The 22,270-nt window shown below is 38.5% G+C and overlaps 1 protein-coding gene across 1 annotated transcript in view; it reads left to right on the forward strand.

The window, feature by feature from the left end:
• The window catches only part of LOC124613288 (protein kinase domain-containing protein ppk32), a 717,316-nt gene extending 697,435 nt beyond the window's left edge, over nt 1-19,881 (forward strand). Inside the window, exon 19 of the mRNA XM_047141982.1 lies at nt 19,800-19,881. Coding sequence (XP_046997938.1) covers nt 19,800-19,826 — 27 coding nt within the window. The 3' untranslated portion in view covers nt 19,827-19,881. The remainder of the gene's footprint in view (nt 1-19,799) is intronic.
• Nucleotides 19,882-22,270: the final 2,389 nt, after the last annotated feature.

Raw genomic sequence — 22,270 nt, forward strand, 5'->3', positions numbered from 1 at the left:
TAATGACTCTACCAACTGGGCAACATGCATCAAAATGATGATGTGCAGAAGTAAAAGAATTTGTATATACAACCACCAATTACATTGATGCTAACACTGAAGCGATAGTTTTAGCACCACATATCATGTGGAAAAGTAAAAACACAGCATACCTCTGTGTTGCCACTCAAAATTGAGAGCATGTTCCTATATTCCACTAAGAGTATATCTGCTGTTAAAGTAGCTGTTGTTTTTGTTGTGCATTCTAAACATAATAGCATTCTCAAGACCAGACACCAGAAAGATGGTGCAATGAACAAGGTTTACATCTCATCCAATATAATTCTAAGCTTTTCTAGAGAGACATTGCCCAACAACTGCTAATTTGTTCAAATCTCAATATATATGTGGTGTTAGTGATCTGCACAATATCCTGATACTGTATGTATGAAGAGACCAAACAATTTCTGCGCACACTAGGAGTGTTACAAATCTGGGGAACCCTCAGACCAAGACTGTCTTTTATTGAGCAGAGTGTGCTTTTCATCCTCTTGGGTTGTCAGAAAATGGGTGACTTTCATATCTACCCATAATGCTTCTATTTTGTTAGATGTACTTCAACAGACAGTTGAGTTACGGTAGTTTACATGAATCACCTTGCAATTGTTTCTTGCAGAGCATTAACTCAATGTCTTATTCATTATAGCTTTTCTTTTGGAATATATTCTGCCAATTTTGGAATACAGGTGATCCTCATTAAAAAAATGTTCCAGTTATTTAAATACTGATGCATTCAAAATCTGTCAAATTATTGTGTAATTTTGTAATTAGCAGGGGCAGAGTTGCATTTTTATATCTGTGACGTGTAAAGTTGTGTAGTCATGTGTCATTTGTTTATTTCTTTCAAATAGTCTTTGTACGTTACTGACAGTACAGTTAGCCGTCTGCCACTGAGCAGTGCGTCAGCAGTGCGCAAGTAGCAGCATTACTGCATTTACTAGGCGGTCTTGTATTTTAATAACCGTTTAAATTTTGTGTCGAATTGTTTGTTCTCTCTGTAGATTAGTTCAGACGTTCTTTGCACAACAGTGTTAGCATAGATAGGGACTGCGCCTGCTGTGTTCGGATACGGGCCGATTTGGCATCCCTTCCCTCCCAGCTTCAGGCAGTGTTGGCTTCGGTCACACAGCTTGAGGCTGTTGCCAACGGGCATCATTGTGGGTGTCTGGATGGGGGTTTGTCGGGGATGGCCAGCTCGTTCCATGCATCCCCCGATCAGACTACGGCTGTGGCTGCCCGGGATACTGCCAACATTGAGGCTGACCCCTCTACCGTGGTAGAGGGGGAGGTCGTCTCGAGGTGTTGCAGGGGGCGAAAGACATTCCGGAGGGCTGAACGGAAGGACTCTCCACTTTGTCTGATGTACCGGTTTCAGGCTCTGTCTCCAGCTGATACTGATCTTCAGCCGGACATGGCTGCTTGTCCTGTTCCAGAGGTTGCCCCTTCGTCTGCAAGCTCTGGGTGGTCGCAGAGGGTGGGATTACTGGTAGTTGGGAGCTCCAACGTCAGGCACGTAACAGGGCCCCTTAGGGATATGGCTGCAATGGAGGGGAAGAAAACCAATGTACACTCCGTGTGCATACCGGAGGGAGTCATTCCAGATGTGGAAAGGGTCCTTCTGGATGCCATGAAGGGTACAGGGTGCACCCATTGCAGGTGGTCGCTCATGTCGGCACCAATGTCGTGTGCCACTATGGATCGGAGGAAATCCTCTCTGGCTTCCGGTGGGTATCTGATTTGGTGAAGACTACCAGTCTCACTAGCAGGATGAAAGCAGAGCTCACCCTCTGCAGCATCGTTGACAGGACTGACTGCGAACCTTTGGTACAGAGGCGAGTGGAGGGTCTGAATCAGAGGCTGAGATGGTTCTGCGACCGTGTGGGCTGCAGATTCCTCGACTTGCACCATAGGGTGGTGGGGTTTTGGGTTCTGCTGGATAGGTCAGGAGAAGACTACACACAGCAGGTGGCTACACGGGTAGCAGGGGTTGTGTGGCGTGGACTGGGCAGTTTTTTAGGTTAGATGGCCTCAGGCAAGTACAGAAAGGGCAACAGCCTCAAAGGGTGCGGGGCAAAATCAGGACACTTGGGGACCAAGTAGCAATCGGTATTGTAATTGTAAACTGTTGAAGCTGTGTTGGTTAAGTACCAGAACTTCAAGCGCTGATTGAAAGCACCAAAGCTGAAATCGTTATAGGTACAGAAAGCTGGCTGAAGCCAGAGATAAATTCTGCCATAATTTTCACAAAGGCACAGACGGTGTTTAGAAAGGATACATTGCTTGCAATCAGTGGTGGCGTGTTTGTCACTGTTAGTAGTAGTTTATCCTGTAGTGAAATAGAAGTGAATTATTAGTGAATTATTATGGGTAGAGGCTATACTCAACAACTGAGCTATGTTAATAATTGGTTCATTTTACCGACTTCCCTACTCAGCAGCATTAGTGGCAGAACAACTGAGGGAAAATCTGGAATACATTTCACATAAATTTTCTCAGCATGTTATAGTCTTAGGTGGAGATTTCAATTTACCAGATATAGACTGGGACACTCAGATGCTTAGGATGGGTGGTAGGGACAGAGCATCGAATGACAGTATACTGAGTGCACTATCCGAAAATTACCTCGAGCAATGAAAAAGAGAACCGACTTGTGGAGATAACATCTTGAACCTACTGATAACAAACAGACCCGAACTTTTTGACTCTGTAAGCACAGAACAGGGAATCAGTGATCATAAGGCCATTGTAGCATCCCTGAATATGAAAGTAAATAGGAATATAAAAAAAGGGAGGAAGGTATCTGTTTAGCAAGAGTAATAGGAGGCAGATTTCAGACTACCTAACAGATCAAAACAAAAATTTCTGTTCTGACACTGACAATGTTGAGTGTTTATGGAAAACGTTCAAGGCAATCGTAAAATGTGTTTTAGACAGGTACGTGCCGAGTAAAACTGTGAGGGATGGGAAAAACCCACCGTGGTTCAACAACAAAGTTAGGAAACTACTGCGAAAGCAAAGAGAGCTTCACTGCACATTTAAACACAGCCAAAACCTCTCAAACAGAAGCTAAACGATGTCGAAGTTAGCATAAGAAGAGCTATGCGTGAAGCGTTCAGTGAATTCGAAAGTAAAATTCTATGTACCGACTTGACAGAAAATCCTAGGAAGTTCTGGTCTTACATTAAATCAGTAAGTGGATCGAAACAGCATATCCAGACACTCTGGGATGATAATAGCATTGAAACAGAGGATGACATGTGTAAAGCTGAAATACTAAACACCTTTTTCCAAAGCTGTTTCACAGAGCAAGACCGCACTGCAGTTCCTTCTCTAAATCCTTGCACGAATGAAAAAATGGCTGACATCAAAATAAGTGTGCAAGGAATAGAAAAGCAACTGAAATCACTCAACAGAGGAAAGTCCACTGGACCTGAGTACGCGAAAGAACTTGCCCCCCTTCTAACAGCCATGTACCGCAAGTCTGTAGAGGAACGGAAGGTTCCAAATTATTGGAAAAGAGCACAGGTAGTTCCAGTTTTCAAGAAGGGTCATCAAGCAGATGCGCGAAACTATAGACCTATATCTCTGACATCGATCTGTTGTAGAATTTTAAAACATGTTTTTTCCTCGCATATCATGTCATTTCTGGAAACCCAGAATCTACTCTGTAGGAATCAACATGGATTCTGGAAACAGCAATCTTGTGAGACCCAACTCGCTTTATTTGTTCATGAGCCCCAGAAAATATTAGATACAGGCTCCCAGGTAGATGCCATTTTCCTTGATTTCTGGAAGAAGTTCAATATAGTTCCGCACTGTCGCCTGATAAACAAAGTAAGAGCCTACGGAATATCAGACCAGCTGTGTGACTGGATTGAAGAGTTTTTAGCAAACAGAACACAGGATGTTGTTCTCAATGGAGAGACGTCTACAGACGTTAAAGTAACTTCTGGCGTGCCACAGGGGAGTGTTATGGGACCATTGCTTTTCACAATATATATAAATGACCTAGTAGGTAGTGTCGGAAGTTCCATGCAGCTTTTCGCAGGTGATGCTGTAGTATACATAGAAGTTACAGCATTAGAAAAATGCAGCGAAATGCAGGAAGAGCTGCAGTGGATAGGTACTTGGTGCAGGGAGTGGCAACTGACCCTTAACATAGACAAAAGTAATGTATTGCGAATACATAGAAAGAAGGATCCTTTATTGTATGATTATATGATAGCGGAACAAACACTGGTAGCAGTTACTTCTGTAAAATATCTGGGAGTGTGCGTACAGAAAGATTTGAAGTGGAATGATTACGTAAAATTAATTGTTGGTAAGACGGGTGCCAGGTTGAGATTCATTGGGAGAGTCCTTTGAAATTGTAGTCCATCAACAAAAGAGGTGGCTTACAAAACACTCGTTTGACCTATACTTGAGTATTGCTCACCAGTGTGGGATCCTTACCAGGTCGGGTTGACGGAGGAGATAGAGAAGATCCAAAGAAGAGCAGCACATTTTGTCACAGGGTTATTCGGTAAGCGTGATAGCGTTACAGAGATGTTTAACAAACTCAAGTGGCAGACTCTGCAAGAGAGGTGCTCTGCATCGCGGTGTAGCTTGCTGTCCAGGTTTTAAGAGGGTGCGTTTCTGGATGAGGTATCGAATATATTGCTTCCCCCTAGTTATACCTCCCGAGGAGATCACAAATGTAAAATTAGAGAGATTTCAGTCAGCAAGGAGGCTTTCCGGCAGTCGTTCTTCCCGTGAACCATACACGACTGGAATAGGAGAGGGAGGTAATGACAGTGGCACGTAAAATGCCCTCCGCCACACACCGTTGCGTGGATTGCGGAGTATAAATGTAGATGTAGATGTAGACTATCCCCTGGGCCAACTTATGGAAGCTGAGCACGTAGCGTTATAAAATAACACCACAATATTAATTACAATAGAATTAGTTATGACAGTCAGCTCTGGAAGGTGACAGATACCATCAATGCTTGATGTGACAAGAAAACCAAGACTATTTCATTCAGGAAAGCCCGGCAGCTCTACAGTATATAAACCGTGAAAATTCCTATAACTGAAAAAATAAGCCAATAAAAATAACCAGACAAAAATTTAACAGTGATAAATCGATTTGGGCTGAAAGACAAACCTTGAGAACAGTATGAAAGATAACTGGTGAAAAGTTAATTGACAAGAGAAAGGCACAGCTGTAAATAAAAAAAAACATTATTTCTAGTTTACAGTAAAAAAAAGCATACACACCATTAGCAAACTTGTACCTATGTTTGTTGATTACAAAAAAACAGTATGCTTATATGTGACTAACAAATATAACAGTCAGAAAATATACAGCAATGTTGCACAACAATTGTTAAGATGGATGATGTGCCATGCACATGCCCATAAAAAGTGTAAGAGGAACTTATTGAAATAAAGAAATCAACAATTTAATTGAGTGTGAACAACTAGGTAATTCCCACATATTGAGAAATGTACCATTTTGAGGCAAGGCGTTGGTTTTAGGAGTGTTACATAGTTTTGCCATATAAATAGAAAAAACTATAAATTATTGATAGAATTTTGGTATGGGTTGTCTCATTCTCATGTTTCATCTTGCATTGAAGAATGAATCGCTTATCTCACTCTCATTGCACACTTTTCTTATTGTTGTTGTTGTTTTTGTGGTCTTCAGTCCTGAGACTGGTTTGATGCAGCTCTCCATGCTACCCTGTCCTGTGCAAGCTTCTTCATCTCCCAGTACTTACCGCAACCCACATCCTTCTGAATCTGCTTAGTGTATTCATCTCTTGGTCTCCCTCTACGATTTTTACCCTCCACTCTGCCCTCCGATGCTAAATTTGTGATCCCTTGATGCCTCCTTTTCTTATTACATATAATTAAATATTCTACAATGCCGATAAGATGTTTTGGGCACAAGAAAATGGGATCTTTAACATCTATGTATTACTTGATAAATATTGCAACAAAATTGCAGACACTTTTAAGTCTGTAGTCTCCATTATCGTCTAAAAATACACTTGCAGCAAAATAGAAAATCTAATGCCTTGTACTTCTGGTCTATCAGATATTAGTCATTCATTCAAATAGTAATCCTAAAAATAATACAGGGTGTTTATAAATGAATATCGGGGTTTTAATGCTTTATAATATTTATTATATTAAACTTACAGTTATAAATGATATTTCAAATGAATGAGCAACTCAAACAGTTTTACCAAGAACCTAATAAATTTTCAATGTGAGCACCATTTGTCGCACGGCACACATCAAGTCCATAGTCGAGTTCCTCCCAAACATTGATATGTGTGTCTTCAGTGATTGTAGCAACAGCTGCTTCAATCCAATTTCTTAATTCAGGGAGGTCTGTTGGTAGGGGAGGCACGTACACATGATCCTTGATGAAGGAAAAAAATCACATGGCGTTACGTCGGGTGAACGTGGAGGCCATGCGCAAAGCAAGCCCTGTCATTGGGCACCTTGCGGCCTATCCAGCGCTTGGGTACAGTGAAGTTCAACCAGCTGCGTACTTCATTATTATTTAACATTTATAAGGTTCTTGGTAAAACTGTTTGAATTGCTCTTTCATTTGACATGTCATTTGTAACTGTAAGTTTAATATAATAAATATTATAAAGTGTTAAAACCCCAATATTCATTTATAAACACCCTGTATACTAAAATAGTTCATAAATCATTTGTAAATCTTAACACATACAGCATCTGTTACAGTTTAGTTACATGAAACTCAAATATCTTTTAGAAATTCAAGTATAATACTGAATACACAAAATCAAATCTGAGCCAGTTCTGATGAAATCCATTATAATCATTGCTTTTCTTCCTATTTGGTGTTCTCACAAAATACACAATTTATGAACGTGTCTTAGTTCTGCTATTTGCATGATTTGAGCCTCATATAAGAAATATGAGATCTGCAGTAAAATAGTTCCATAACATGTGTTGAAAAACTCAGATACTGATTTTCATAAGCAGTTGAAATATACCTTTGACGTTCTTCTTTCACAGTCTACTCATTGACTGTCCACTGCTTTTTTCAACCATATTTTTGTCCTCATTTTTCATCAACATTACAGGTCAACACTGTTTACTGAGAACAATATATAGTGAAAATAGGAAGACATGACTTTCATGTTGTATCATAAATATTAATTATAACCAGTTACTGTGCTACACATTTGTTTTGAATTCATTTCTGTTTTACAGTACTCACTATCCCTCTTTTGAATTTTCCCCCCACTTCATGGACACAGGAAAAGAAAACTATGAGCCTATAACCTAAAGAAAGATAATATGCTGTAAATGAAGAAAGGCACATTACACACAAGAGAAGGAAATGATAAGAAAGAAATAAGCTTGAAAGGATTGGTTAAGATGCTGAGAAAATCAATGACAGTCCTTAGAAGGAAGATTTCCAACTGCTAAATCTTGAATGAGACAGATCAGATCTCTTAATTGGAGCAAGGACTGAGATTATAATGGTGAAGTGAATCAAAATACTAGAAATTAAATTACTGACATGAGCTAAATTGAGAAACAGAGAAAAGGAAAATGTTATACATGAATGGATGGTTGAAGGGGAGAACCAATACCGTACATGGCAGTAAACATGGGGAATGCTTGGTGGCTGACAAGAATAAAGACAAAGGCCAGGAAATAAAAGAACATGTAGAACCATATGGAGTACAGGTGTGAGAAACATCAGAAACATAAGGAAACTGCCTGCATAAAATAAGAATATACTGGAGAGATCTGGAAGAGCTTGTATTGTAAATTTGGCAGCATCTCCAACAGTTGACTCCAGCAAGTACTCTAATTTTTTCTTGTATCACTAAATGTTTTCAGGTATTGAATATTGCCCATTTCATGATCATTTATCCATGTTTAGAATGGTAAAATAGCAGGCAAACTTCCAGATGAGCTGACTCATGTAATAATTTTGTACATAAATATTTTAATCTTTGATGATGCTATCCAAGTAGTATGATGGCTGAAATAGTCACCAACAGGCCTTCTCTCTGGTACAAATAATTCAGTCCAATGTCATTTCAGCAGGTGGATAAATAAATGTGGTCTCAAATGACAAGAACATAGGTATGTCACAGCAACAACATGGCTTGTGCTTGCACATCCAATACCCAAATCTGTTCTCCGCATTCATTCACTATTATATTATTTTTCCAAGATACTGACATAAATGTAATTGTAGGGACATGTGTGCTCCCCACCCCCCCTTGCCCCACCCAAACACGCATACATATACCCTTAGTATAAGTTGCACCTTTTCTCTGTGCCTTAACGCAACTTACTTGACTTTTTCACTGCCAGGGTTCTCACCCACTTTCTTTTGTGTATCCTCTTTAATTCATTTTTTCTTAGTATCACAGTATTCATCTTTTTATTTAAAAAAATCTAATGTACTTTTGTTCATGTAAATTTTATTTATTTTTTAAACAATGGAAAATCCAGGATGGAATGTAACATGATTATGAGAAGGAAAGCTACTACTCACCATATAGTGGAGAAGCTGAGTCGCAGATAGGCACAACAAAAAGATTTTCACACTTAAAGCTTTCAGCCAATATCCTTTATCAACAATAGACGTACATACGCATGCACACACTCACTCAAATACATCTCACACACACAACTGCAATCTCATGCCACTGGAATCACACTGTGAGCAGCAGCACCATTGCATGATGGGAGTGGCAACTGGGTAGGGGAAAGGGGGAGGCTGGGACAGGGAGGGGGAGGGCTAGTGTGGTGTGGATGGTGGACAGTGAAGTTCTGCAGGTTGGGTGTCACGTAGGGGACAGGTAGGGAGGGGGGGGGGGGGGAGTAGCAGAAAAGGAGAGAAATATAGATAAATAAATAAATAAAATAAATGAAAAAAAAAGACTCAGTGTGGTGGTTGAATGACAGCTGTATAGTGCTGGAATGGGAGCAGGGAAGGGGCTGGATACGGGAATGTAGAAAGAGAAAGTTCCCACCTGCACAATTCAGAAAAGCTGGTGTTGGGGGAAAGGACCCATATGGCACAGGCTGTGAAGCAGTCATTGAAATGAAGGATATCATATTTGGCAGCATGTTCAGCAACAGGGTGATCCACCTGTTTCTTCGCCACAGTTTGTCGGAGGCCATTCACGTGGACAGACAGCAGGTTGGTTGTCATGCCTACATAGAATGCAGCATAGTGGTTGCAACTTAGCTTCTAGACCACATGACTGGTTTCACAGGTAGCCCTGCTTTTGATGGGATAGGTGACGTTAGTGACTGGACTGAAGTAAGTGGTTGTGGTAGGATGTATGGGACAGGTATTGCATCCAGGTCTATTACAGGGGTATTTGCTATGAGGTAAAGGATTGGGAGTAGTGGTTGTGCAAGAATGGACGAGTATATTGTGTAGGTTCAGTGGATGGTGGAATACCATTGTGGAAGGGGGATAGTCGGCAGGACATTTCTCATTTCAGGGCACGATGAGAGGTAATCGATTACCTCTCATTGTGCCCTGTTGCTGAACATCCTGCCAAACATAATATCTTTCTTTTCAATGACTGCTTCACAGCCTGTGCCACATGCATCCTTCCCACCAACACCAGCTTTTCTGAATTGCGCAGGTGGGAGCTTTCCCTGAAATAATCCTACGTTCCCATAACCCTCATTGCCTCAACCTTTGTTAGTCGCTGTCCTCACTCGTCTAGCCCCTTCCCTGCTCCCGTTCCAGCACTACACAGCCATCATTCCACCACCACAACCAGTCTTTTTTTTTCATTTTTTGAAAATTTTTATTTATTTTTCTCTATTTCTCTCCTTTTCCGCTACTTCCTCCCCCCCCCCCCCCCCCTCCTCCCAACGTCTCCCCTGCCCGACACCCAACCTGCAGCACTTCACTGTCCACCATCCTCACCACACTATCCCTCCTCCTCCCACCCCAGCCTCCTCCTTTCCCACACCCAGTCACCACGCCCATCATGCACTGGCACTGCTGCTCGTGGTGTGGATTCAGTTGCTTGAGACTGCAGTTGTGCATGTGAGTTGCATTTGCATTGAGTGTGTGTGTGCTTATGTGTGTCTATTGTTGACAAAGGCCATTGGCCAAAAGCTTTAAGTGTGAAAATCTTTTTGTTGTGCCTATCTGCAACTCAGCATCTCTGCTATGTGGTGAGTAGCAACTTTCCTTCTCATAATATTGCTATTTATTTTTTATTATCTCTGGGTCTTCAGACAAGTTGTCAATTTAGACTTTCTGCATTATTTTTCAGCAACTGACATAGACATCATCATTGGATCCTGCAACTTATAATATTTTGCACTCACTATCGTGACTCCAATCAGCATGTGGAATACTGTTGGTGCCACAAGACTATTTACAGCTGAATTTGGCTCGAAGCGTGTCGTATACAGTTTAATGTTCGTTTCTCTTTCACAGCATACTCTGTTATTCTGTAGATCACATTCAGAGCTTTCCTGCTCTGATTGATGGGATGGCTGGTAATATCTTAATGTAGTGCTGGATCTCGTGGCATTTGCATAACAATATTGGTCTTTCATAACATAAACAAAAGCCAAGAATCACTTATTTCGCTAACACTGAACAGATCTCTGCAAAGATCAATAGACTCCAGTGGAAAAACAGCATTCAGTGTATTTTGCTCCCGTTGACAAGGGTACAAAGTTTTATGTTTAATGTTAAAGATGACTATGTCTCCAAAATCTGGGTGTGTTCTGCGTTCCATTTGAAAGTGGTAGGTCTTATGTGAGGGCAGACTATTAGACTAGTCAAGAAGAAATGCAGAGAAAATGAGCAATACACCTGACTAAAACAACTGAATAAATCACCTGTTGCCAAGCAATGCCTCAAATGTAATCATGAAATGAAACACAAGTTTCTGGGCCAGTGTAATTAAGGAGTCTCTCAAAATAAAGATGATACAAAACCTAATAAATTCGTGACAGAAGTTTCAATTTAAAGAAAACTTTGGATATAGCATACAATTTCTTAAGATCTCTTTGGCCATCTCATCAATCAAAGCCGGAAAACACTGAAAGAATGTGTGCATCATGGAATAGCAGTAGATGTTCCAAAAAACTAATAAGCATAAGCATAGAGGATGACAGGGGTCAAATTCAGATATAAATAGTGATGTGGCAACAACATTCCATAGCCTGGTTGAAATCCCAGTGTGAATATGCATAATAACACAGCTCGCAGCACCTGAATCAGACAAGTATATCAGTTGTCATAATATTATGAAGGAAAATGGAATCCACAACTCATCTGAACACTGAAAAGCACACAACATAAGAATATTTGGAACTAAGTACTTTCATTTTATAATGTCAAACAGTCTTAGAATTTTAGGAAAGTCATGGTTTGTACAAAGCTGTATTGTATTAACAACTGGGTGGTGTTGGAAACAGACTGTCTTCATGTATAATGTGACATCATTAATGAGATGCACGAGAAATCATAACTACGGGGGGAATCCCAAAAGTTAGGTCACCTATTTTTTTATAACTACATAGACCTGTTTATTTCTACAATGGTTTACATCAGTTTATAGCTTGAACATTTAGCTATTTTTCGACATTAATCACCATCTCTGTCAATGCATTTTTGTAGACACTGTGGCAGTTTTTGTATGCCCATGTCACACCAACTCGTCGCCATGCTGTTCAGAAAGTTATGAAACTCTTCTTTCACCTCGTCGTTGGAGCTGAATTGCTTTCCTCCAAAATGTTCTTTTAACCTAGGGAACAGGTGATAGTCACTGGGCACCAAGTCAGGACTACAGGGTGGGTGGGCGATTATGTTCCACTGAAACTGTTGCAGGAGAGCAACAGTTTGCGAGCGATGTGTGGGTGAGTGTTGTCATGGAGAATGTGTACGCCCTTGCTCAACATTCCTCTTCTCCGGTTCTGAATTGCTCGTTTGAGTTTTTTCAGAGTCCCACAGTACCTGTCAGCGTTAACTGTGGTCCCAGCGATTCAGCTCTGACGACGAGGTGAAAGAAGAGATTCACAACTTTCTGAACAGCATGGCAGCAAGCTGGTATGACATGGGCATACAAAAACTGCCATAGCATCTACAAAAATGCATCGACGGAAATGGTGATTATGTCAAAAAATAGCTAAATGTTCAAGCTGTAAACTAATGTAAACCATTGTAGAAATAAACAGGTCTAAGTACTGTACTTATAAAAAAAAATAGGAGACCTTACTTTTGGGATTACCCTCGTACTAACAAGGATCACGCCACCAACATGTTAAATCAAGCTATAACGTTGGAGCACATTACCTATTGTGTGGTATATTGGTTTATGGTATGATGTTTGTTAATATTTATGACCTGTCAGGCAGATGATTAATAATGTCACATTTCGCCTGAAGGCGTGTTGTTTAATAAAGTGACAATACAACTGTGTGCAAACAATCATTGCCCTAAAAAGTTACAGAGGCTCTAAATCACTACCTCCTCAAAATAGAGTGAATTTTAGAATGTATATGAATCCAAAATCAGAAAGTACAAGATTATTATTAGTGCATTACATACATTACTTAGAAGCACCAACCAGAAGTGCAAAATACAGGCCAAACTCAAAACAGATTGTGGAACAGAACCTACAATAGTTTTGTGTGGGGACTGAATTAATCATAACTCCTTTTATGTGGTTGCAGGTCGTTTTTTAAATCAGGTACAGTTATATTCTCCACTTTCTGGGGCCTTATATTGCTAATAACAGAAACAGTAATAATTAACATAACAAATATATGATCGTACAACTGTGAGAAGTGTCATTAACATTAAGTTATAATTTATGTGTTTGGACCCATGCATCTAAATAGAACCAGTGTCTTTACAGATAATATCACATTAGTTCTGCCAAGTATAAGACACATCTAACAAGTATGTAAGATACTTATCAACCACTTGTTTGACAATTCACTTTTAAATGTGTGGTACTATTGCTGATAATCAACTATAGAATTCTACTTATGGATGTGGATGGAACTGAAAGGAAGCAAAACTTGTGAGTGGTGCCTGTACCATGCACTTGCAAAGCTTTTTCCTAACAAGAATTCTTGAACAAATAGCCATCACGATTAATCATCTACAGTACTGGTTCAGCTGTTCGAGCTGCAGCATTCTCTTTTTTCTGTAAGGGATAGCAACTATTGTTCAAATGACAATGAAAGTCCTTATGATATTGGTTGTTTATTGTACAAATAGAACATCAGTTTCAAGTACAAAAATTTAAGAAAAGTACCCTCCATAATACGATGTAGTCTTAATCTATAGTAACAAGACTACTTCAATTGCCGCCATCTTAGGAAAGTCACAGTATCACAGAAATAACAACTCTGCCACCTTTTATCTGAATTCCAGAAACTATGGCCACTATACACATTATAGTTAATTAATCAATAATTCATGTTTAAAATGCTATTGATAATTTTTATTTCAAAATCTACAATTTGCTATACGGAGAACTTTCCACTTAAATACTGCTTGAAAATGTTGCGTTCTCAAAGCTTTTTGTGTACGAACTGTGCCATACATTTTGGTGCATTGAAAGTAAACTATTCATCCTGTCTCTCTGGAAGCTGCAGGTCACACTTCCAGGAAGCTCTCCCAGCATAATCATCCTATGCTGCTAATAGCACACATTTGCCACATGTTTTCCAGTGTGTGGGAAACACATTACAATGTTTCTTTCATGTTTACAAAGCTGAATTAAAGGCAGCTACAAGAGCTTTGTACAATTACTGCCAGAATATTGCCAACAGTGATAAAACATTTAAAAAAAATAATTAACTACTATGCTGTGACAGAACGTGTTGCAATATTTACAATGGTAGGAAAGAGCTCTGATATAGTATAATAAGAAATGGAATTGACAAGAATGTAGCATGTATTGTATTGCACAGGATAATCTCAAATTTTGTCACATTAAATTAACACACATCTTGTAACCATGTACTGTAAAAAGAGCAACCTTTTCAATCAAGGTTAAAATGAAATTCAGATTTTCTTTATATGTACAATGTTGATGAATCCTAGAAAAAGTTCAATTTGTAGTGATATTTTGACTTAGCATTAAATGTCACTGTCTTCTCACTAGAGTGACTTATCATTCTTCATTGGGCTTTACAATCATTTTTCATATGTGAATCATTTTTTGTGAGTCAAGTACGTTCACTGACATATGAGTGATTACGATACATCATTGAAATCTGTTGCTGCAACACTCTAAAGAGTTAAGATGTTATAATACACACTTATATGGCAATACTTATGAGCTACAACTAAGCGTTGTAAAGCAATATCTTTGACTAATTTTCTTCTCATATCCTCCTTCCAAAATCATCCAATATTAAATGGTACTTATTTAAGTCATCAACATGTTGTCCCTGCTGTTTTCTTTGCTTCACATTCTCTGGTGGCTCCCTTCTGCATCCAATGCACAGTAAAAAACTACATGATGTACTAACGGCAATTTGGTCCAATAATTTATGGATAAACAATAAAAATTGTGTTTTAAGGTTATAAAAACACAAGTATTGTTAAGTTCTGTAGTTGACACTGATAAGAGCCATGGTTAGAATGATCATAATCTATCTGCATTTATAGCAAAAAATTCTTTGCCGTTTTTGAACTGAGATTCTTCCTTAACGTTAGACAAAAATACTAATGTTTAAAAGACATAAATCTACTCATCAAATACCTGGTTTCTCTATAATTCACACAGGTTTGTTTCTGAACCTCTATCCTGAGTTTCAATAAATTCTTCCAAGAGTGTGTAAGAAAGCCAACATTCTGACCATATTGTGAATGACCTTCTTCATGGGGTCAATTATACTACCCAGTACTGGTCTAGTACCAATATAGCTTTCTATACATTGCTCTTAATCTGATTTGTACTGGGTAATTCAAACTTGTTATCAATAAATTGAGACAATCATCTATGCCCTCCTTCAATTTTCTATAAACTGCTTTTGATTTGACTGTTATCAAATAAATAAATTAACCTAAGACCACACCCTCGTCCTACCATCCCCCACAAAACAAGTTTGGTGACACACCCATCACATGATAATAGGGGCAGGAGAATGCAATAGCATATAGCGTAATACAGATTCTCACCCTGACTGTCATCTGCAATAGTGGTCAAAACATTTGAATGTGTTCCATATTTCATATTAGAGGAAATTTGATATCAGACTGCACCAACATTTGTCCACACACATTATCAAAAGTAGGTGATGTCTGCACAATCACTTTGCCATACAGTTATTTGTATATGACAGTAAACATTTTACTTTCTGCGTCTCTAAATGTATTTAAAACACAACAGACAAATAAAGAATAATGGTTTATTTTAGAACCAACAATCTTTCTTTCATTTGCATGATGCATAAGCAGACTAACAAGGGGTGGAGGGAGAGAGCAGTATTTAGTTTCAACTGAAAATCAGTGTCTACACATGGTTCTACAGTGGACATAAAATTACAGGCATATCTTACACCTTCATAATCATTTACTATACACAAAAGACTTATTTTTTTCGTACTAAAAATTCTGTAGCATGTATGGCCACTGTAATGTACTCAACACTTGTAGCGAATTTAAAGTTGTTCTTAGAAATGTTGATGTTCAGCCATCATTATCAATTTGTCTGCTGGTATATCATTATCAATTTGTCTGCTGGTATTGAAACAGCTAGATCTGTATCCAGCGAGGCACCGTACTGTCAGTCATGGAGGCTCCCTCTTTTCCCCCTTTCTTTTCCCACTTTCAGATGGTTTACAGGAAAGAACATTGTCAGTGTTCTTCTGTAAAAGCCCAAATTTCTTAGCTCATATGAGAATTTTGAGGGTGGGCTCTCCACAAAACACGATGTCTTTATTGTAGTACTGGAGTTGTTTACCTGTTTCTGTGCACTCTCACAGTGACAGAACAAACTCATGATGTGTGAGTCTTTGCTCTGCGTTCAGTTATCATAAGTTAGCAAGGATATCAGACCAACAATTTCAAACAAGGGTTATGTTTAAGTGAACTCCTTCTTAGGTGAACTGTATCTCTCTAGTATTTTCTTTTTAAGTAATCGTCCAATGCCTTCCCTACAGTTGTATTGACGTGGTCATTCAACTAACACATCAGACAGATATTGTCAGATATTTGATGGTTGGAAGTGGAACAGTGAATAGTCAGTAATTATGTAGTTCAATGATATTGGATTTTTAGATATATCTAGGTGCATAATGTTACATTTTCTTAAATCAATGGAGAAATACCAGTCTTTGCATCAAGCACTGAGCTTCGTAAGTCTTCCTGAGATATATTACGTTTTTACAATCACTTGACCTCCCTACATTGAGGAATCAAAACAGTGTGACCATCTGTTTAATGGCACGGTGGTCCACGTGCAAAATGCAATACAGCAGAAATGCTGTGTAACATGGATTCAACAAATCCTCAGTGGGTTTTCTGAGGTTTGTGGCTCTAGGTGTCTATGTACCACACAAATCCTGTAAATTATGGGCTGGTGGTTTGCAGCTGTATATTCCTATCCAATAGCATCCCAGATATGTTCTGTTTGGTTCAGATCAAATGAGTTTAGTGGCCAAGGCATCAACATGAGTCGATCATGCTCCTCAAACCATTGTAGCATGATTAACACATTGTGGCATGGACAGCTATCCTGCTGGAAGATGGAATCACTGTCAGACAGGGCTTCAAGCACAAATGTATGCAGTGGAAAAGTCCCTGTCTTCTAAGTTCTGTAATGAGGCATGGATATCCAACATTTTGTCACCTATTTGTGATTTCAACATCCTTCAACCACTTTCCATAGATGCTGCTGATAGCAGTGTCTGAGCAGCTTAACAGTTTCACTATTTCAAGCTGTTCATTCCTAGGCACTGGGGCATAACAATCTGTCCTCTGTCAGAGTTGCTTAGGTCAGTGGATTTCCCCCCTTACAACCCTTATACCATCCACGGAATCATTCTGCATTTGTCTGTTCTGCTAACAGACTTTGTAAGGCACCACTTTGTATTATTTGATTATTACTTGCCATAGCCTGGCTCACTACAAAAATAAGTGTCGGACATAGTCAGTTTGGAGGGTGAACTTACTCCCCAAGGTACATGCACCGATAATTAAAGTTCTGATTGTGTGCATGTGATATGTGCCCTATCTATTCTTCCACACTGTTCTGAAATTCAGTCCTTTGCAAAGTATTCTAATAGTAAATGAAGATGTTGCAATATGTGAACATTGTTGTATGACATAGTTTTTTGTTTCATTTTAATTTCAAAACAGTTGATTTTCCCACATACATGCACATCCTACTTGTGTGATGACTGTAGCACAACTGACTCACTCCTTCATGCCATATGATCTCCAGGTGCCACACTGTCCCTTCTAGAACTATGGGGCACCCCTGTACGTAATGCAGTTGTGCTGTAGCAAAGAAGCGTAAGGGCATATTTAATCCATCAAGTACAGGATCAATACCAGTTCCATTACAACTTTTCGTACTGCATCATGTGCTTGCAAGGCCACCAAATGGCATTCAACCCCACAGTGGCCAGTGACAATAAAGTTTTGGCCTATATATACGGTAACAATGACTGAAAGTAAAAATCAATAGAAATGAAGTTATGTAAAAGAACATATAATGATGTGGCAGTGTGCCATCATTTGGCTACATCAGTGCAATTCTACAGATTATTTAGAAATAAAGGAGACAACTTACTGAAAGGCAGAACCACTGTGTCGTCAATAGGTACACAAACAAAAGGTAAAGCGCTTTGCTAGCTTTCGGAACGAACTTCCTTTTTTAAGCTTGTAGGAGAAATATGCACATAAACACACACACAATCACTCACATGCACATGCTTGTCTCCCTACAACATGCTCAGCTGACTACCAGCTCTTTCCTGGCCCACGGCAAGTGTACCAGGGTAAGATGGGGGTGCAGGGTGGGGTAGGGTGGGGTGAGGGATAAAGCGAGGTGGGAGGCATAGAGAGGTCGGGGGAAAGTGTCTAGTGGCTCGAGGGAGAGTGGGGAGTAATCTGTGGATTAGCCATGGGCGCAGGTAGAGGGGCAGGTGGCAGATGGCTGGGCACGTGATTTAATTGGGCAGGAGCAGTGGGGCAGGTGTTTCTCTTATAAACTTGAAAAAGGAAGTTCATTCCAAAAGTATATGTTATGAGATAGGCGTGTGCTTGTGAGTGAGTGCGTGTGTGTTGGTGCGCATGTTTCTCCTACAAGCCTGAAAAAGGAAGTTCATTCCAAAAACTAGCAAAGCTTTTGTTTCCATACCTATTGACGACACAGTGTTTCTGCCTTTCTGCAAGTCATCTCCTTTATTCCTAAATAATTTGTAATCCTCAACCAGAACTTTCCATACACTGTTATATCAGTACGCTTTTAATGACCTAGAAGAAAAGATACAACTCTCCAAAGTTATTAATGTAAATGCAGAAAAGTATTTACCAGGTTATCACAAATTATATGTGATTACCACTGAATGTGATATAAAGATTTCACACAACCAAGTACTATAAATATTATAATAATTTTTGCACAATAATGAAGAAACTAGCAGTAATAAAACCTTGCAAATGACCCATAATTTACAATCAGTTTACTTATTTTTCCAGAATACAAATGAGCTTTTGGTATGAATTTTCTTAAATTAAGCAATAACTGGCTGGCATCATGGCAGAAATCCTGTCTGAGCCATTTCACTTATAAATGCTACCACCCGCCCCCCACCACACACATTAACATCTTTATAGGTAACATTTTTCATTTGGACCCTGGACGTAGGCGGCTTCTCTTTGGTTGTATTTCACCATTACATAGTTTTAAATAAAATACTTTTGATCACTAGATCAATAAATGTAGTTAATACATGCATGCATCCCTCAGTTTACTGCTATGCTGAGGCAGACTATAGCATACATAAACTTAACTACCCTGCATCACAGACAGAGATAAAATCACGTTTAATACAGTAAGCACCATACCTTCAGAAATGAACTGCAACTTGTGTACCTGTCTAGTTTCCAGTAGGATTATAAAAAAAATAAATATGGTACAGAATCGCTATAAATTGTTGTAGAATCATTACAAGTAAATTCGCCATCATATCTGTTTGTGCATTTTGGTAGTATGCATGCTTTACACTTACTTTATCTTTACACTCATGTGAAATTCCTAGGAAAGAAAGACCTAAATTCTGAAAAGTTATGTAGAGCCTTCTTAAGTTATATTCAAAACGACTGTGCCAACTGCATTCTGCTCAGCAGTCATTTATTTAAAGTGTTGCCATTTCTTGAGGTTACTAATGTACTAGAGGATCTTAGAGGTCCAAAGCCTGCCACAAATTATGCAGGGTTTTACCTATTTTACCATTGCTAATAACAGCAAATACTAGCTCTGTAGTTTCTTCAGCAGTACTGAATGTAGCATAAGCTGGCATAGAGAGAGAGAGAGAGAGAGGGAGAGAGAGAGAGAGAGAGAGTGTGTATATGTGCGCACACATGTGTGTGACCTCATTCCCACAGTTAGAAGTATTTTGTAGTGCCAAATGTAAGACAGTGCATATGAGTACATTATTTGCATTATACATTCCCCTTAGTCCTGTGTAGTTTCCAAGAAACATAAGCTTTGCCTGTATGTTAATTGATTTCATTAATGTTTCAGTATCAGCTATTTTCTGGAAGATCATAGACAGATCAGTGATTATGCGAAGACTATGCAAACCAAAATATTTCTTGCAATAAAGACACAGACCTCAAAAAACCTAGTGATTTAACATATCTTTTTTGAAATGTGTGATGTATAACCAAACTTGATGTGTGTGTATTTAGTAAATGAAGATGGCTAAAGAAGACCATATTTATAATTGCAGTGGAAGGATACAGAGCTGAAAATTATACTTAGATTGGGCTACAGATGAACAAATATTGGAAAAAAATATTTTTGAATTTTTATGTAGCAAGCTGATAATGTTCTTTTGAGTTCTGGCTGAAATTATTCTCTTGAAATCTTTTTATGGGCAAATTTCTGCATTAATTCATAGCCCATTATTCTATTATCTGTAATATATTTGATTCAATATATTTAACTGGAGGATCACCTAATTTCACAAATAACTCATACTATTACATGATTATATGAATAGTACAGTCAATGACAAGTTCCAGTTTACCTGTACATTTTTGGGAGGAAAAGAAATCACACATGGCACAAATCATTCACACGTTTCTTACAAGGCGATGGTGAAGCATTAAGGGAAATTAAATAGTGATCTTCGTAGTAGACTTCACTCTTGTTGTCTGATTATACAGCTATTGTAATGAATAGTCATTTACAATTTGTTAGATAACAACTCTATCTTCAATAAATGGGGAAAACCAGTCCAAATCTTCCTTTCTAAAATGTTAACATAGTTTCTTTCAAGCCACAAATAAACAGTTAGTGAACTGTAAATATATATAACACTAAAGCTTCAGACATCTAGTCGCCTAAAAAATAATTTGCCAAAATCCAACACTGCAATTTGCCAACCTGTACATGCATCACATTTCATTGCTATGAAATCATGAAAAATGTGTCATTATGAAGACTAACATATTCATTCAGGGTCATTTCCTGGTTTACACTGGCTATTACACTATCAGCTGATGTGTTGATGAGTTTATGCACACTTTCTGGACCCCCCCCCCCCCCCTTGTGTGATGATCATGTTGAATCATCAAATACAGTTAGTAAACACAGTTAATTATTTAATTATGGTCCAGTCACTTAGCATGGCACAAAATCTGAAGTTATATGTTCTCTATTGCATACCTATGGATATCAAATCAGAACAAGTTATCTCTGTCACTGGTGGATATTTTCAACTTCTAAGTTCCACTTTCAACATTTCGCAGCAACTCAATTTGAAAAATCATTTGGTATTAACTCAAATAACCTTGATCAACCTGTGTGAATAAAATTTCTCAGGACCACATAATAGGGCTTCAGAATGAGACTTCACCCTGACTACTAAAGAGATTTAGCCCATTTCTACTGACTCCCATATTAAGTGCACAGGAATTTAGTAGTCTCTGACATAGTGAAATTCTATGTGCTATAACCATTACTACTCAAATGTAAATTCTTAATCATACCAAGTTTTCTTAAAGAAATAAATATTATTTCTAAGTGTACATTATCTTCCTCTTAAAGCTTTATACTCTCTTTTCTTACATCACTTCCAAGTAGAAAGAAATGGACTAGATAAAAATATGTGCTTCTGTGCAAGAATGGATTCATAGAAGAGATGCAGATGCACAACAATAAAATCAATTATAATTTGAGAAAACATGTAACAGAAGGAAAGAAAAACTGAGTCATGAAGCTGCTTCCAAAGTCAGTCCACATTTTCAATGTGATTCAGCAATGACAAGTTTTCAGAATGCATTATGATGATTCATACACACTGTAACTTCATTGACTTTACATGACAGCACACTATATTATTAAAATGAAAAGACAGCATACCGTTCTCTGTCTTTTGCTGCCATTTACAATAGTACTGTCAACAATTCCCTTGCACCATTGAGCATTTGGATACAGCAGTGTTTTCTAAATAGAACTATTGTTATTAGAGGTCAACATTATAAACTGAATGGTAGTGATATTGTTGCTGAAGAACTTCTCATAAGCGAATAATATTCTGATCTCATTACTGTTTCAGTTTTTCTGTATAGCTATTCATTTTGCTTCCTACTTGTTGATTCTTAGGACTTCTCCCTTCTGCAGCAAAATCCAGTGACTGTATTTATGTTTATTAATTTTTTCTCTCTAAATGAGGGACTTTCTCACATTGCTCGAAGAGAGTGACTTATTTAGCTCTGCACATTATTCATTGCCTATATTTTCAGTTATTTCTTATAGAAATTGCCATTTGTATGAACATCACACAGTACAATTTATTTTATTATTTTCTTCTTAATTAAGATTTGATATTCCCAAACTGTACATTTTAGGCTAAAATGGTCCATTATTAATGTTGTCATCATCTTCTCATACTACTACTGTTGCACTTCTGACTTCTCCTGTGCTAATTTATTCAGCTGGAAGGCATCATATATTTCTTGTTTGAAACTCTCTGCTGCAAACACTCA

The sequence above is a fragment of the Schistocerca americana genome, chromosome 4 (assembly GCF_021461395.2).
Source record: "Schistocerca americana isolate TAMUIC-IGC-003095 chromosome 4, iqSchAmer2.1, whole genome shotgun sequence".
NCBI lineage: Eukaryota > Metazoa > Arthropoda > Insecta > Orthoptera > Acrididae > Schistocerca > Schistocerca americana.